This window comes from Lissotriton vulgaris, unplaced genomic scaffold (assembly GCF_964263255.1).
Source record: "Lissotriton vulgaris unplaced genomic scaffold, aLisVul1.2 SCAFFOLD_692, whole genome shotgun sequence".
Lineage (NCBI taxonomy): Eukaryota > Metazoa > Chordata > Amphibia > Caudata > Salamandridae > Lissotriton > Lissotriton vulgaris.
The window spans coordinates 312363-331238 of NW_028252646.1; the positions used below are offsets into that span (position 1 = coordinate 312363).

Consider the following 18876-nt stretch of genomic DNA (forward strand, 5'->3'; position numbering starts at 1 on the left):
CGGTTGTTACAATAGAATCAACTAGCAGTGAGAAAGACTCAGCACATTTATAAAGATATAACACAAGGATGTGATTGGTTACCGATCATATCCCCTTACATTCTTGTACGGCTGCTCGCATTAAAGCTTCACAGGTGACCAGAGCTGCAATTACAGAGCCCAGGTCGAGGCCGGGAAAATTACTCGTCTGAATGATGCTGCCTCACTGGGGGCACATATGCCTTAGCATTCTTGCGGCAGGGTCAGAAATTACTTCTCTAAATAAGTTTATCACAGGCAAACCATTATGCACTGAGTGCTTGCCTTTTGAACACTATTAGCTGGGACTTAAACATCAGTATGCCGCACATCGTGCCCTTAAATACCGAACAATGCTAATTAGTGCATGGACTTTTAAAATAAATTAATCCGCAAGGCGCGGATCACTCCCGGAGAGCCACAGCTGCCTGTAAAGCCCTGAAGCCTCTCCCAGAAAGTAGTGCAGCAAACGGCATGACCTTCGGCAACCCGATTCCTGTTGTTTAAGAGGCACGCTGCTCGTACTCCCCTCTTCCACCGTGGTATGTTGCTATGCCCAAGATCTGCTCTCTGTGCTCCTTCACGCAAGAGATCTTTTTTTCCACGCTGCTCGCTTTTTAAAAGCAAGAGCTGCCTCAGTGATGTGTGAAGTTTATGCGCTTCGCAATGGAGTTTGGGCACTCAGGGTTATTACACTAAATGCACGTACCCTAAAGGAACACTGGCCATTGGGCATTTTTGACTATAAGCCCCCGCCAAGTTACAACATTCCAGTAAAACTTACTTTGGGGTAAGCAGGGCATAAGATTGTTACAGTGAAAATGGATCTATCATGCGTGTATTAATTGGTGTTGTAGAAACTTTCGTTTTGAGTGAAGTTCCTGGCATAAACTGTGCAGTGATACGGTTCAGTTTAGTGTGTATTATTTGGTGCCGTTGCATATGTGCCTTTCGAGTAAAGCTCTTCTCACACCCAGTGCAGCGATGAGGCCTCTCACTGGAGTGTAAACTTCGGAGCCGTAGAAGATGTGCCTTACCAGTAAAGCTCTTCTCACACACCGTCCAGTGATAAGGCCTCTTTCCTCTGTGTGCACTTTGATGCCGTACATGGCCTTGGAAGACACTTTGCAGTGATAAGGTTTCTCTCCTGTGTGTTTGGTGTTACGAGACTTGACTTTTGATTTAAGCTCTTCTCGCACACAGTGCAGTGAAAAGGCTTCTCTCATGTGTGTACGCGTTGATGCCGTACAAGGGATCCCTGATAAGCGAAGCGCTTGGAACACACTGTGCAGTTATAAGGTCTCTCTCCGGTGTGTATTAGTTTGTGCTTTAGTAGATGCACCTTTTGACTGAAGCTCTTCTCGCACACAGTGCAGCAAAAAGGCTTTTCTCCTGTGTGTATGCGTTGATGCTGAAGAAGAAATTTCTTTCGAGTGAAGCTCTTTGCACATACCGTACAGTGATGAGGCCTCTCTCCTGTGTGTACACTTTGATGAGGCCTCTCTCCTGTGTGTACGCTTTGAAGAGGCCTCTCTCCTGTGTGTACGCTTTGATGAGGCCTCTCTCCTGTGTGTTCGCTTTGATGAGGCCTCTCTCCTGTGTGTACGCTTTGAAGAGGCCTCTCTCCTGTGTGTACGCTTTGATGAGGCCTCTCTCCTGTGTGTACGCTTTGATGCCGTACAAGGCCTTTCTTATGAGCAAAGCGCTTGGAACACAAAGTGCAGTGATAAGGTCTCTCTAATGTGTGTACGCTTTGATGAGGCGTCTCTCCTTTGTGTATGCTTTGATGCCGTACAAGGCTATTCTTATGAGCAAAGCGCTTGGAACACACTGTGCAGTGATAAGGCTGGTTTCCTGTGTGTACGCTTTGATGCCGTACAAGGGTCGCCCTACGAGAAAAGCACTTTGAACACACAGTGCAATTATAAGGTCTCTCCCCGGTGTGTATTCTTTGGTGCTGAAGTAGATTTACCTTTTGACTGAAGCTCTTCTCACACATGGTGCAGTGATAAGGTCTCACTCCGGTGTGTATTAGTTTGTGCTTTAGGAGATTTGCGTTTTGACTGAAGCTCTTCTCACACATGGTGCAGTGATAAGGTCTCACTCCGGTGTGTTTTCTTTGGTGCTGTAGTAGAGTTGACTTTTGACTGAAGCTCTTCTCACACATGGAGCAGCGATAGGGCTTTTCTCCTGTGTGTGTGCGTTGATGCTGAAGAAGACATTTCTTTCGAGTGAAGCTCTTTGCACATACCGTACAGTGATGAGGCCTCTCTGCTGTGTGTATGCTTTGATGAGGCCTCTCTCCAGTGTGTACGCTTTGATGAGGCCGCTCTCCTGTGTGTACGCTTTGATGAGGCCTCTCTCCTGTGTGTACGCTTTGATGAGGCCTCTCTCCTGTGTGTACACTTTGATGAGGCCTCTCTCCTGTGTGTGCGCTTTGATGAGGCCTCTCTCCTGTGTGTACGCTTTGCTGAGGCCTCTCTCCTGTGTGTACACTTTGATGAGGCCTCTCTCCTATCTGTACGCTTTGATGAGGCCTCTCTCCTGTGTGTACGCTTTGATGAGGCCTCTCTCCTGTGTGTACGCTTTGATGCTGTACAAGCCCTTTCTTTTGAGCAAAGCGCTTGGAACACACTGTGCAGTGATACGGCCGCTCTCCAGTGTGTGTCCTTTGATGGTGTAAAAAAGTTGCCTTTTGAGTGAAACACTTTTTACACGTTTCGCAGGGATATGGCCTGAGGCTGGTGTGTCCTTTTTTGTGCCTCACAAGAAGTGTCTCATTGATAAATCCTTTCTCACACACATTACAAGCAAAGCGTCTCTCCCTCATGTGCATTCTGCGCCGTTTCCTTAAGTAGATATTTTGAGTAAAATTCATCTTTCCTCCGGAACCTTTATGGCTTTCTTTCCCATTCATACTTTCTAGATGTGATTGTTGTTCTGCAAAATAGAAAAAACATTGAAAATTACATATGGAAAATACTTCTTCAAAAAGCTGCATTGTTATAATATGGAGAAGTGTAGTTACAATTCAGGGAAAAAAAAGATATGTTCTAGGAAAAAGAGTCACACTTCCCTTTCAGACACAAATGGTGGCTAGTCCTCCTACACAAAGTGCGTTGACCTGGTCCTGCAGTAGGAGCATGCTGGGAAATCAAGTGATTCACAAGAACCACTGTTGGACATGGGGTTTCTGGTTGGCTAGGGTAGGCACCTAAGCCAGGCAGAATCCACCACTCGAGTCAGGGTAAGCCAGACACACACCTGAGATAATCTGCGCTCACCCTCTGGTACCTTGGCGCAGAGCAGTCAGGCTAGTTTAAAGATGCAATGTGCAGAGCATTTGTGCAACACACTCGAGCAGCAACACAGTGAGTAAACCACAAAAGGGAATTGTAATAATACATTCTATATTGTACATCAAACAAGACCAAAATGACTTAAATCACACCGTTAGTGCAAATAATGCACGTTTGTCAAAGAAAAACACATAAATTACTATGAAAACATAGGTCACAGCGCACCTGCGCTCCTATTACACTTCATACGGTAACTGTAGTGAACGTGGTGATTGCATTTAGAAACCAAACGTAGAGTGCAGGAGTACCTACTAAACGCTAAACAGTAATTGACCTTGAGTCTTCCAGCAGTTCTCCTCTATGGACGGCCTGCACCATTCTTGAGGTCATCTCCAGAGCAGAGACAATGCTGAACAAGAAATGCCCCTCACGCTCTTGCGAATTTGGAGCCCGCCGGGGACGCTTGAATCGCGTCTTTTTGCCCAAGGACGACCAAGTCACCCGTGAAGGAGAGCAGGGCGGCTTTACCACTCTTCTGGACCCAACCTGCCTCACAGTACCTTTGTGGGTGCAGGGTCACTGTCCTCAGGGCATCTGTAACTTGCTAACAATGTTGTCATGTCTCGGGAGTGGGACCCGATGTTGCGAGCTTCGTAAAGTATACGCGTTAAAACCAGAGGGCGAGGCTGGCTGGAATGAGCCTCAGAATGCTCGCCCGCCGCATGTTACAGAACAACGTGTCGTCGAAAGGCCTGCCTTGAAGGCTTTGTGCAGCTCCTGTAGCTCTGCAGCCTTAGACGCTCCACTGTACCACCTCAGAGCAGTACAAGTCTTCAGGGGGCTGTTCCTCGAGTCTCACGACCAGAGGGGCCGCACTAGTTTGTTCTTTGCGGCATCTGATGGTGGCGATATCTTGCCAGACTCCTGGGGTGAGGTTCACAATCCAATGCAGCCGCAGTGAGCACCCTGGCTCAAGGATGTGTTTGTTTCTCTGGTAATCCCTCCAGGTGAAACAACGCTGTTCACGCTAGAGAAAAAACGCTCACCACATGCTGGTTTGTAAAACATGGAGCACTTCCTTACAATGCACAAAGGCACTCCCCTGGTCAGAGCGCTGCACTGTAGGCCCATGGTGGACTGTCCTGTAATGCACCAAGTTGTACCTTGGTGCATAAGGGAGCACTGGCGACATGTTAGCCCTTGTAAAATGGGCTCTCCCAGCAGAAGTCTTGGAGAAAAGAGGCAATGAGGTCTTTGATGGCCCTGAGATCTCGAGAGAACAGGGGGCAAGCAAACAAGCCTTGGAGAGCAATTCGGATACAAAAAGAGGTGGCAGGCAGCAGACAGCACATAGAGTTAGGTTTCAAATTAGCAGTCCCTCCGGCAGTCCAGCAGCAGCAGGTCAACACAACAAGGCAGTTAGTCAAAATGGTTGTTGCTCCTGACAGCACAGCAGTCCTCATGGCAATGAGCAGTTTGTAGAGCCAACAGTGTCTGGCTACAAGTCCCAAGCAGCGTCTAAAAACATGGGATCAGAGCTCCAGTACATATACTCAAAAATGTCTTTGATGAACGGGTGACTTCAAATGAACCCTCAGAAGTGTGCAACAGTCACTTGCAGCCCATTCCTGGCTCCAGACGACCAGTAGGGGGTAAATCAGCCCTTTGAGTGAGGGCAGGACACAACCTATTCAAATGAAAGTGTGAATCACCTCTCTCCCAGCCCAAGAAGACTATCAGCATGCAGATGAATGCAGATGTATCCCCTGTCACACCCAGCCCCTCCCATTGGGAAAGCTTGGTTGTCCTGACTCTTCCAAACATGATAGTTGCAGGGGTTTCCTCTGTGGTCGAGTGAGGGGGTCACACGCTAACCTCAAAGAATAGTGTTCAAAACACCTTCGGGGTCGAGCTTCCCCAATGCAGAATGCTGAAGAGCCTTCTTTAGAATACTCATGAGGCGTTCTACCAGACCATTGGCCTGGGGTCAAAGGGGAGTGCGTTTTTTGATTCTTTATATTGAGGTGATTTAGAAAGATTTTGAATTCTTGACTAATAAAAGGTGGGTCGTTGTCAGATTTCAAGATTGCAGGTACAAGTCATGTTTCATAGATGCCATCTAGGTTTTGAATAACCCGGCTCATGTGTAGTGGATGAAAGGTCTTCTACCAATGGAAAATGGGAGTATTGAACAACTAGAAGATAATGTCCAATATCCAGAGGATAAACACAAAGAGAGCGAGGGGGGTCCTAGGGGATGTTTAACGACAAAACAATGCAACTACCCCTACCATTACAGTTACACGAACAAAAAAGTAGCAGTGGGTCAATCAAATGAGAACTACAAACTAAGTATCTATGTGAAAGAAGATGGAATCATCTCAACTTATCAACTGGACCAATGAAATCACACCTAGGGTATTCATTCTTTGTGAAAATATTCCCATCAGTCATCGACCGAGAACGCCCTTCATCATCTGGGATCCTTCACTCCATGAAGGTAAGACTGTACACCCACAGCGGATTGGCAGATGTATAAGCCTAATCTAACCTGTGAGTCCCAGTGATTTCAATGGTATGTAAGGGTGTAAGGTTTCAACTGAATAGCAGTGCAAAAAATGTGGAAAAATCATAAGTGAAAAGATGTGTATCAACAAGTAAAATTGGATAGTGAAGGGGTGAAAAACTTTAATGTGCACCTCTTCACTCCCAAATCATAAAGAGAGTGCGAAAATAGTAGTATAAACAAATGACTACTAATGAGTATGTTAGGTCAACATGTTTCTGCAGACTAAGCGGAGCCAAAAGGTATCCTGCTGCTTCATCAGGACCATTAACGTTAATGCTATGTAATAAAAGTATAAAAAGGTATTTTATCACCCTATTGTGATTTGAATCACCTTTCTCCTGACTTCATGGTCCAACCAGTGCGTCAAATTACCCAGGACAACACACACGAACAGATACAAAGAAAGGAAACACACGACAGTTAGTCATAGTCTGTTTGTGGCCTCATACACCGTAAGAGGCAACACTCCCATTAAGAGCATACATCAATGGTATGTATACCTTCACTTGATAGGCACACGTACACTCAGATATACACCAGTGTACCATCTCACTCACCTCTGTGGCAGGAGAGAACTACTCCACCTCACCTGGCTACAGCGCAGGTAATAGGAGCACCGCTCTAATAAACAAATATAGAAAAGAAAGGATTTAGATGAGGGACAAAAAGATTATCGAGTTTACATAACTGCTCTGGCAACAAAATAGTGCAGAGAACTGGTCTCAATCGCTATTATTCTTGTCATTAGATTCATAGGTACTCATATGTACAGATCTGTCTCACCATAGGTAGTAATCTTCGTCTGCCCATTGCCCAATATCTCATGTACTCATTTACAAACAGTACCCTTTAAACAGACACGTGGTCCGTGCACGTAATTCATCTGTTTCCTACATTACTTAGCAGCTCATGAACCGTGTCTATGTCGGTGCACTTGTAAGTAATACTGTCTCCATAGGTATAAATATCGGCGTACACCGCTCCCTCACACTAATGTGCATTTTAAGTCGGGGTGCCCGGTTTCGACAGCATATCCTTTACTGAAACTTGAGCGTTGTTTCTTCTACCCGAACAGCTGGCCCGTGCTAGTAACCTGCTAGCCTGCTACAACAACAATCCTTCGAGCATAGTATCTTTCAGGCTTGTTCTAGTAGTATGCGCTTCGCTAATTCATAGCGCAACTCTATTTGATTATATTCACTTAACATGCCAAAAACCAGTCCTTCCACATTATCCAGAGGGCCATAAAAAGAAAAATCAATAGCACTTCTCTCCCAAGCATGATGGGGCAATTCTGACACAATCAAAGGTTGCTGACTAACTTGAGATGAAAGACAGTCGCATATGGGACAAGTCTTCAATTCTTTTTTGACCCTTTTGTCAAGATATGCAAACACCATCATGAACTGTTTGTCTTTTTAGACACTTATAAACCAGATCTTCTGTTTCTTACAGGAACCTGGTTTTGCCCCGACTCTCTGCCCAACGTGTTAGCGGCTCTCCCCTCCTCCTACTACGCCCTACGCGCAGATCGGCCCGTGGGGAAGGTCGGAGAAGGAGTTGCCCTGATCGTTCGCTCCGAACTTCACTTTCAACTGTAATCATTTCCTCCCATTATGGCGGTCGACTATCTAGTTGTTGAATCTGCCTCCTTCCAAATTCCCCTCACTTGTGTACTTATGTCCCGTCCTCCACAGCAAATGTCGCATTTTATCTCTGCTGTTCAGGAACTGCTGGCAACCCTAGCAGTGAACGATTCATCTGTCCTGGTGCTTGGTGACTTCAACTTCTGGCCCTCTGACCCTTTTGAGGACCCCATGTCGAGAGAATTCACTGAACTCCTTCGCAGTTTAAATTTCTCATCACACATTCATACCCCTACCGATGACCGCGGCCACACCTTAGATCAGGTTTGGTCACTTAACATCCCTGTTTCTCCCCCTGTTGTTACTCCTTGTTCCTGGTCGGATCATTCTTAGGTCTCTTTTTTCTTTGATCAAAGTCTCGCTAAAAGACCTCCCCTTCCCAGGAACACTTGGGCGCGAAACTGGAATCATGTAGATGTGGCCTCTCTCTGTTCCTCTCTCTCAGCCTCATGCCCCAACCTTGGAGAACTACCCCCTAGTCATAATAGTCCCCATTAATAATTGGCTTTCCAGAGCGTGTGACCAAGTGGCTCCACTTAGACGCGTCAGAACCAGGCGCGCTCATGACGCAAATAGATGGTTTAATGCCGAGCTTAAGGAGAAAACTTATAGTGCGGCAGGTAGAGCGCGCTTGGAGATGCGCCTACTGTCCTACACTAAAACTGAAATACACTTCACTCCTTAATGAATATAAAAAAGCCATTCTTCTTGCTAAGACCGATTATTTCTCCTCTAAAATCCTCTCGTCTGAAAACCAACCCAGAGAAATTTTTGCTACTGTCCAGGAGTTGGCCTCTTCAGACAGAGTCACCCTCAAACCTTCCCCCTCCCAATCCCTCTGTGATTCTCTCAATGATTATTTCATTGAGAAAATCGTCACCATTAAGTCAAATATATTACCGCCCTCCCCTTCCTTTTCTGATCCCCAGCCTCCGCTCAACCTGTCTCATTTTGATCAAATACCTCCGTTGACTAGGGGGACCTTTTTGTCTCTGCTTGTCAGGGTCAAATCAGGATCCCCCTCTGACATCTGCCCTGCATATGTCTTAAGGGAGATCTTTTTGGCATTCCCTTTGCCCCCTCTCACTTTTCTTAATGACTCTCTCGCGCAGGGCATTGTTCCAGACTTACATAAGTATGCGACAATAATTCCTATTTTTAAAAAGCCCGGCGCCGACCCCACCTCCCTTTCAAATTACCGCCCCATCTCCCTTCTCCCGTTTTTGGGGAAAGTCCTGGAATGTCACGTCACCAAAGTTCTTAGTGTCTTCGTTGAGAATAGTGGCTGCTTAGCCCCCTGTCAGGCGGGCTTTCGTCCATCACATTCCACTGAAACTGTAGTTCTTTTCGTTTTGGACAAGCTCAGAGAGGGAATGGATGTCAACCTGCCCCAGGCATTGGTCCTTCTTGATTTGTCCGCCGCCTTTGACACGGTCGATCATTCCATCCTCCTTATCTGTGTCAAGGCGGCCGGCTTCAGGGGACCCGCCCTGGTTTGGCTCACCTCATTTTTGAGGAATCGCACACAGGCCGTCCACCTGGCCGATTTTTCCGCACCCTCACGCAATGCCCAATGTGGCGTCCCTCAGGGCTCTTCCCTTTCCCCTCTGTTGTTTAATTTATACATCTTCCCTCTTATTTTTGCATTACAGCAGATGGAGGTCACGGTATTTAATTATGCCGATGACCTCGAGCTTATTTTGAACCTTTCCTCTTCCCCCGAGTCCATCCAAAATTTCCAATTCGTTATGATTTTCATCAGGGACTGGATGAACTGCAACCACCTCAAGCTAAACCCTGATAAAACCGAACTGGTACTTACAGGTGGCAGCTCCAGTCCATGGACCCCTTTGTTTTGGCCCCCCTCCCTGGGTACCCCTCCTTCACCTTCCTCCTCAGTTAAAACTCTAGGGATAAAACTTAATAATCACCTCACCTTTCACTCCCAGATCAGTTCAGTGGTCTCATCCTGTTTTTTGACTCTTCGCACAATCCGAAACGTATTCTTTTGGCCATGGTCATGTCACGCCTTGACTATGGCAACATCTTGTACACTGGTGTCCCTGCTTACGATCTCCGGCGCCTTCAACTGGTCCAAAATCAAGCTGCCCGACTTATTTACAACCTTCCCAAATCACATCATGTTACTCCCTTACTTCGAGCCCTGCATTGGCTCCCTATTCGGGAACGCGCTCTTTTCAAGATGGGCTACACAACTTTTCAGGCCCGTGCAGGAACTTCTCCAGCTTTCATTAATTCTGAAATTAAAGCCTACACCCCAAGCCGAGAGCTGCGTTCCTCTACCCAGTCCCTCCTCTTTGTCCCTCGTTTTAGGAAGAGGAAATCTGGTGGCGTGAAGTTTTCCACTCTTGCCCCCACCTTCTGGAATACCCTCCCTATCACTATTAGGTCCTCTGCCTCCTATCTTGAGTTCCGCAAAGCGCTTAAGACTTTCCTCTTCTCACAAGCTTTCTCGCCCTAGTGGCCTCCCTTAACCCCCCCAGGGCCTGTATCCCTAGCACCAAGAAAGCGCCTGGTAGTCATGCGCTTAATAAATACCTTAACTTCCACTTCAACTTCAGACTCGATCACGGAGAGCTCTCTTAGTGGCAACTATTCCTCGATCTCCTTCTTGGGCAAATTCGACTACTTGTCAGAGACTTTGGTGAATAACAATCTGTGTACCTTGCAGAATAAGGCTTTCCATACACAAACACATGGTGTTAGAAATGGGATTTCCGGTTGGCTAAGGCTTGTGCCAAAGCCAGGCAGAAACCACCACTCTAGTCAAGGCAAGGGAGCTACACGCCAAAGATAACCCCTGCTCACCCTCTAGGCAACGTGGCGCGAGCAGTAAGGCTTATCCCGGAGGCTATGTAAGTTAAGTATTTGCGCACGCACCCAGCAACAACAACCACGCCCACCACAAAGGAAACTCCACACAAGGTTATATCAAAAATAGCCTTTGTATTATACCAAACACATTAGATAAAAACACACTCTTTACAATGTGCCAACAGGCACGGGCAGAATTTATAGGGGAAATATGTACAGGACAGGGCCACATGGACCACTGTCAGGAATAAGCACTTTTAGAACTAGAATACTTGTAGGAATAGCACTTTGTAGGAATAATACTTGTAGGAATAGCACTTAGAATAATAAGAACTGTAGCACAAAATAGAAAATAGAGCACACAACCAGTAACCACTGGTGAAAGGTAAGTACCACCTACGCAACTCTAACCACCTTAGGAATATATCCCGCAGGGAACCATGAACTCCCTAGTATAACTATACTAGGAAAACCAACCTCCTAAGCATCAACATACATTCAGAGGTATAGGCACAAAGACATTACACATGATGCAGCAATGACATTAGGCAGGTACTCACAATTGCGCAAAATATCACATGAGGGCATAAACATGTACCCCTAGCAAGGGCACAACAACAGAACTGTCCCAAGGCCAACTGGCCTCTCAGGGGCTGAAACGCCCAGTGTCCACAAAGTCAGGGCAGGCTGCGCAGGCAGCAAAAGAAGATTGCGCAAAGAGATCAGGCCTAAACGAAGCAGCTACCCACTAAGTGCTGGGCAGCTGGAGAACTGAGCCTGGCACCAGCGTGCCTCCTGGCTCTTCTGTGGGGCTCAATGAAACACAGGGCCCTTAGGAGCCTTGTGGGCTCTCAGCAATAAAAAGGTCCCAAATCACATGGGAGTCCAGCTCTGGGGACTCGGGAAAACAATGCCCCTCTTGGGGCCTCGTGGGCTCTGAAGATCGATGTGCCCGGGAACCTCGTGGGCTCTGGAGGAAATGCTGCCCACTGTGGGGGGAGCAGCCCGCTGCCAGCCGGGGACGCACTACCTCCCGAAATGCCCTCTGGAGCCTCGTGGCCTCGCTACCTCAATGCCCCCTTTCACGTGGGAGTCCCCCCTCTGGGGACTCGGAACCAACGGAAATGCCCAGGAGCCTCTCGGGCTCTAATTAACAATATGCCCCGCCGTTGGGGTCCCCCTCTCTGGGGACTCGAAATCAGAAAAGGCCCCTGGAGCCCTCGTGGGCTCTAAACACAATGGTGTGCCCTGGACGTGGGAGTCCCGCCCGGGGACTCTAAAACAATCTGCCCCCAAAAGCGAGGCTAGTACTACTCGGGGAAGGGGGGGAAAGTGGGGGGGGGCGGGCACCGGCATTATGCCCCGACGCCCCTCTCTTGGCAAAGGAACCCGGGCCCCGCTCACCGGGTCTGTTGTCAGGCAGTGGGAGGCTCTGTCCCCGGCTGCTTCTCAGGTGACTCTTTCCGTCTCGCTTGAGCTGCGGGCGGAGCTCAGCTCTCCCTCCCTGGGGCCTCTCCTCTCCCACTGGCCCTTCCGGGCAGGCTGCGCTGGGATTGGCCAGCCAGCTGCTTCCGGGTTGGGGCGCTTCCGGGTCGCCGTGGGCAGAGCGGGGGCCCGTAGGGATGATTTTAACATAGGGTAGGCTCCCGTTAAATAAATAAAACTTAAGATCAGGCATAAGAGGGGTAGGCTCCCTCTACAGATAACGTCCCTGGCGGGGTTGGCACCCGCTAGGGGTACAATAGGACGCAGACGCAGGGTGGGCTCCTGCACTCTGAAAAAAAGAACAGGGGGGGCTCCCATGCCGGGGAATCCCTCTAGGCAGCAGCGCGCCGTCCAGCGCTGCCAGGAGGAGGCAAAGGGGCTCCTTGGAAATGAATATTTGGCGCTTCCCAGGTGCTTGGAGCACGCAAGTCACCAATCTAGGCAAACTCCCGCAAAAGTCCTCAGGAAGGCAGGGGGGGGCAAAGGCTGGGCCCAGGGGCCAGCTCACAGGGCCTCTAGGCAGGGAGGCAGTCCCCAGTGACGGTCCTCCTGGCGCCCAGCAGCAGCAGGCCCTCCTCGAGTTAGGATCAGGAAAAGAGAACCTTTTGCAAGGGGACACAGCCCCTTCTTATACTAAGAAACCCTTTGTCCTTAGGTGCAGGGTGGGGGGAAAACCAGATGCAACTGGTTTGGAGCACTTTGTTATGCTCAGCCACCCTTTCCATTCACTAGTCAGGCTAGGGTCATCAGTCGCACCACAGGGGGCGGAGCCAGCATTGTGTGGGGAAAGCCCAGCCCTATTCAGGTCCCAGGTGTACCCCTCCCTCACATCAATCATGCAGATCTCCCATTCACCACCGGGGCAGACCCATCCTGACTCCTGGAGCCTGGCACACCAGACAGCTCCAGCCAATCATAAGCCAGACAGCCAATTCACATAAATTACACAAACATGCCAACTTCTAGAAGTCAAAATAAAGGATGGCTACAAGGGATTCTGTTTATGAATCTTACTCAATTCTTTTTCATATTTATGGTTCAAACAATCGAACCTAGTGCATCCTCAAGATAGCTGATCAAATTAGTTGAATGATTTTATAACAAAACAATACATTCGTTGTTGAGGAAAGTAAAAGTAAAAAGCACACAGCAGTGGAAGGTTATGTTTAAAAAAGTTGTTTATATAGATATAAATCACAAAATGAATTAATGGGGATAAATGTTGAGCAAAACTATACAATAACCATCATGAATAGCAACATATAAAAATTAGATTGACAATTCATAACAGTAAGATCAACTCCAATCTGTTATAAAATCATTCAACTAATTTGATCAGCTATCCTGAGGATGCACTATGTTCGATTGTTTGAACCATAAATATGAAAAATAATTGAGTAAGATTCATAAACAGAATCCCTTGTAGCCATCCTTTATTTTGACTATTAATTGCCCAAGCCTACAAGGGTATATTGGGTTTCCACGTTTGTATAACTTCCAGAAGTGGCACTTCCACACTAGACACAATCATGCCGCACACATCATCGCGCAGCATTTAATCACACGAGTCCGCACATTCCAAACTCGCACCTGCACTCCCCACGCATCAGGAACTAACATGGACACATACATGGAGGGCAGGCCAACCTTACCACACGCATGCTCTTTACCCCGGGACACAGTGGTAAAGTGCGCAGAAACCAAAAATCACTGACACTAGGTCACAAACCAAAAGCAAAAAGTTTAGGTGGTGAACCTGCCAGAAGGGCCAAGTCCAACACATGGAAATTATTCACAAGCCCAAACCAGTGCCAAACGTTCTTTCTCAGGGTGCGAGTATGCACGTTCAGTTTGTTACAGGCTCTTATTGGCATGTACCACGATATGTCTAGGGGAATTTGGCGGTCCCTTGAGCTGTGCAAGGATTGCGCCTAACCCTACAAGGCTAGAATCAACTACAACCTCTGTATGGGGTTTGGGATCAAAGTCAGGCATTTCAATGGGGCTCTCAATGGCTTGCTTGATTTTTTGGACGCTCTATTGGCCTTCCGCAAGCTCCTGAAAACCCATCTCTTCAAGGCATCGATCTAACATTGCTGTTCCTCTGCCGCTCGGTCCATAAGCGTTAGGCTGCCTCAGGGGAGCTATGCGCGATATAAACTTAAATTCATTCATTCATTCATTCCTCTCACACTCATGTGACCAATGAAAAGACACATACTTTTTGGATAGTTCTGGTGCAATGACCATAGCAAAGTCTTGTATGTATCTAGAACAGTAATTGACCATTCCAAGAAATGATCGTAAGATAGAAATGCCTAGTGGGGGATTTGCAGTAGACAATGCTTGTACTCGAGATGGCTCAAGTTTCATACCCCCATTACAAAAGACATGGCTGAAGAATTTCAAGCTTTTCTTGTGGAATTCACATTTGTCAGCATTCAGAGTTAAGGCTGCATCCTTCAGCAAACGACATACTTGCATGAGAGTTTTGTAATGCTCTTTCTGTGCAGCCTACAATACCAATATATCACTATAGTTAAATGCATTTACTACAGGCTATATGATAAGTCAAATGACGACTTGGAAAAGTACTGCAGCAGAGGATATACCAAAACTCAATTGCTTTTAGCAAAACAAACCAATATGCGTAGAAAAGATTGCAACGTATCTGGATTATTCTTCAAGTTCCAATTGGTAGCATCCTTTATTTAGGTTGAGTCGAGAGAAGAACTCTGCACCATTTGAATTATTAAATCAGCAATGTGCAGAATGTGAGGTTTCTCTCGTTCAGTTGCCTTGTTGGCCTACGCATGTCAACACTTATGCGTACAGGTCCTTCACTGTCTCTTTTAGGCACAGTTACAATGGGAGAAAGCCGTGGTGACGGACCACGGAAGCGTTCAATGATGCCATGTATAAGTAAAAAATGCAGTTCCTTTTCAACAACTTCTTGCAAGTGAAACGCAACTCGTCTGGGTCTTTGATGAAAATTCTTATTTATGTGTCACCTTACACTCATTGTTTGACTTTTCCCGACCCATGAAATAATGAAGGAAATTGACTTACAATTTCACGATGAGCATTGATAGTGTAGTTCACTGATATCGGGAAACAGCGTTTACAACGCAACTTTTACCACGCACTACCTTTACAACGCAGGTATTACAACGCAAGTCATTACAACGACTTGCGTTGGGGGGCGCTGTTGGATAGGAAATAGTTTAATTTTCTATCCAACACCTTCCCTACTATTCCCGGGGACTGGAGTTGAAATAGAAAATTAAACTATTCCACTATCCAGCGCCCCCCAACGCAAGTCGTTGTAACGACTTGCGTTGTAATACCTGCGTTGTAAAGGCATGCGTGGTAAAAGCATGTGTTGAAACATCATACATCCCTGATATCAGTCCCATATCAGCAGCCCTATGGAAACTCAGCAAACACTTGAAGCTGTTCCTTGAAGTACATGAATAGGCGCATTCACCACAGTTTTCTTATGTTTCATCGTGGCTACAAATTTTTGATTTGACTTTTGAAGGGCGTTGAGGCAGCCCATGAGTATACTTTAGTCTTTAAATTTGTAAGTTGTGCTACCGGAGATAATTTGTGATACATCTCCAGCGGCATATTATTTATAGACGCACAGCTGTCTTCATGTTGAATTGTCATCACTTCGGATTTTTTCTCACATTGGACTAGCACCATATGTGCATGCCTTTTTGAAGTAAACATCAATATTGCACAATTGTTATCGTCCCTTTCATTGTAAACACACACGGAGGAATTCTTTCTCGACGATTTAGACGGTGATCAACTTCATTTTGCGTCGATTTGCCTCAATTGGTGTGACCGCTTAGCCTTGTGGGAGTACGTCGAATGTCACTGATGTAGCGTTTGGTCGGCCATTTTGTCTTCACGCTGCAACGCACTTACTTTTATCTTCGCTTTGCAAGTCGTCACAAAATGATTCGCTTTACCACAGTCTATGCATATCTGTCCAATGGCGGGAATTTTACCTTTGTGTGGAAATGACAGTCAATATCTGTAACAAATTTTCTTTTTCTGTGCAGACAGGTCCTTGTGTCCCTCAGCCTTGTACCTTGGCTTACTTTTCGTGCTCATGACCGACGCACTTTGGGCACCTACGGCCTCCATGCCAGTCACTTGACGATAAAGCGAAACAAAAGGGGATGATGGACGGAGCGTTTGAGCAAATCAAACCCTCACCCCCAGTCAACTGATCTGGGTTTAATCCATCACCATTCTTTAGCTCACTCAGCCACCCCAGTTCAGACACGGCCATATGCAAATCAGTCTGACCCTGTGCCTCATGGGAACAGTCTAGCCCGAACTGCCAAGCCATGTCTTCCCTGGACCCGACCCTCTTTCTGGGACTGCTCTCCAGCATATTGTGAGACAATGATTTGTTGATGGTTTAGAGAAGGAGATAAATCTTTATGCACTACAAGTACATGAAAGCAGATAACACTGGTCGATTTTGTGCTTAAATGTTTCTTCTCAAACACCTGGTTAATCTCTGCTTCATAGCATACGAATTTCAGTGTAATGTGTACTGAACTATTTCTGTGCGCTTTCCTTGTCCGACTTTAGTTTTCTTACTCCGCATAGCGTAATGGTATTAATTGACGTAATGGCGCCACATTCTCTATTAGAAGCTGTTTCGTTCAGTTCCTGTTCAGCGACATGTAGACTTTCAGTGTCACTTTCTTTATCTTTAAGCATTTTATGCAGGCTGGCATTGCGCGGAGACTCGACCAGTGCCAGCATCGATTCTGCACTTCAACTGAGGCACACTTGGCACGCACGAGCAGTGTGCTGGACCACGGCAAACTCTCTGGAAGAGAGCTTTCAGTGTACGGACTTTGTATCCCCTATCTTGTCACCATTTATAGTGTCCTTTCAGCCCAGGTACTCGCCAATAACCAAGCCACACAGGGAAAGTAGTTGAACATGTCTTGATTACACTGCGTGTACGTCAGAACTCAACATTCTACGCCGGCCTTTATCTCATCTCTCCAGCGCTTACGTCCTTACTGATGATATACCTTGGAAGTCACTTATGAAGGATAGATGCTACTACTGCAAGAATAAGCTTGTTAGTGGCACTTGAAGAAAACAGCTATTGAATTTATTTGACTTGGCCCTCTCTACAGGGTCACCCCCAAACTGGTGCCTTCGCCCTTCCTAGTTTTGCTGAACTTTTTTCTGTGGCCTTAGGGCTCTGTGCACTTCAGCTAACCAGTGCTAAAGTGCTTGTGCTCTCTACCCTAAGCATGGAAGAGCGGGTGGAAGAGGGAGAAAGGAAGGGCAAGAAACGAGAAAAGAAAATGGAGAATGAGGTGGGTATGGGAGGGAGGCGGTATGGAGAGCTGAATACGAAAGGAAGAGAGGAAAGGGGGTGGACACAAGGAGACAAAAAAAGAAGAGAGAAGCGAAGGGGGAAGTAGAGAGGAAGAGAGCAGCAGAAAGGGAAGGAGTGAAAAGCAGGGGAGTGGCGTAGAGGGCTGACAGAGAACACAAAATGAAGAGTGGTGAATACAGTAATTGCGAGAGAGTCAAGATGAGAGAGGAAGGTGGACAGGGAGGGGTGGGGTGGAATGAGCACGGACGAGAGAAGGCAAAGCAGAGGAGGGACGAGAGAAGAAAGGTTTCAAAGAGAGGTGGTATAGTTGGAAAGAAGGGATGAGCAGGGCGTGCGAGGTGAATGAGAGGAAATTCCGTTGAGGAAGAGGGTAAAGGGCAACTGAGTAGGCGAGTGAGGAGTGCTAGAGCAGAGAGGGAGAGCGCATGTTCATCCAGGACACAGGAGAGTGGAGACGAGAGAGTAGAGAGGAGTAAAGGAGGGCGTGAGAAGGGTAGTGAGCTTTATTGAGGGAAGTAGATTAAGAGGAAAGGGATGAAGAGGAGGGCTGTGGAAAGTTGTGATGAAAGGGCGATGAAAAAATGAAAACTTTTTAAAAGGTGATGCAGGGGAAAGGTGTGAGGGTCGTGGGTAGCGTGGGGGCAGGGGGGGAGAGGGAAGAGTAGTGGAGGAGAAGGAGAAGGGATGGTAAGCGAGACACCAAAAAGTTGAAAAGAAAGAGGCGTGTGGAGGGAACAACTTCTGGCCCTCCATTTACTGGGCAGAAATCTTGTTTTCATAGTTTGCCTCCTACCATCTCTGCACAGACCCCCAAGGCTTCTAGAACCTGAAGAAAAAGTAACGTAGAAAGTTTGACTGGAGAAAAAGGGCTGGTCTTCAGGCTTTTTCATGAGCCATAGTCCCTTCTCACACAGGAAGTCGGCTACAGAAGTGAGGAAAGCCCTGAGCGCTGCACGCAAACAAAACAATGCCCCTTGCAAGACACAATCAGACCTCTGTGAGTGAGTCTCCAGGGGCAAGCCCCGGTTCCTGGGGTGTTCTGGGGTGGAAAGGGGGTTTGCAGAACTTTTCCCACAAACTTCTCCATTCACTGGATTGTACGTGTTCCCGGCTGGGCTGTGGATTCCTTCAGGAATGTTGTTTCTGATGAAGGAACGCTGTTCGGATTCTCCCCCGCAGCACCCCGTTGTAGCGAGACGAGCAGCAGTGATGGTCTCCCCAGCGAGGCTGGTCTGATCCTCCCCTGCAGCACCCCGTTGTAGCGAGACGAGCAGCAGTGATGGTCTCCCCAGCGAGGCTGGTCTGATCCTCCCCCACATCACCCCGTTGTAGCGAGGCGAGCAGCAGTGATGGGCTCCCCAGCGAGGCTGGTCTGATCCTCCCCCGCAACACCCCGTTGTAGCGAGGCGAGTAGCAGTGATGGACTCTCCAGCGAGGCTGGTCTGATCCTCGCCCGCAGCACCCCGTTGTAGGGAGGCGAGCAGCAGTGATGATCTTCCCAGCGAGGCTGGTCTGATCCTCCCCTGCAGCACCCCGCTGCAGCGAGACGAGCAGCAGTGATGATCTCTGCAGCGAGGCTGGTCTGATCCTCCCCCGCAAGACCCCGTTGTAGCGAGTCGAGTAGCAGTGATGGACTCT

General features: G+C 47.5%; 1 protein-coding gene across 1 annotated transcript in view; it reads right to left on the reverse strand.

The window, feature by feature from the left end:
• Nucleotides 1-1240: 1240 nt before the first annotated feature.
• The window catches only part of LOC147662087 (uncharacterized), a 28532-nt gene continuing 10896 nt past the window's right edge, over nucleotides 1241-18876 (reverse strand). Inside the window, exon 2 of the mRNA XM_086951118.1 lies at nucleotides 1241-2958. Coding sequence (XP_086807244.1) covers nucleotides 1241-2958 — 1718 coding nt within the window. The remainder of the gene's footprint in view (nucleotides 2959-18876) is intronic.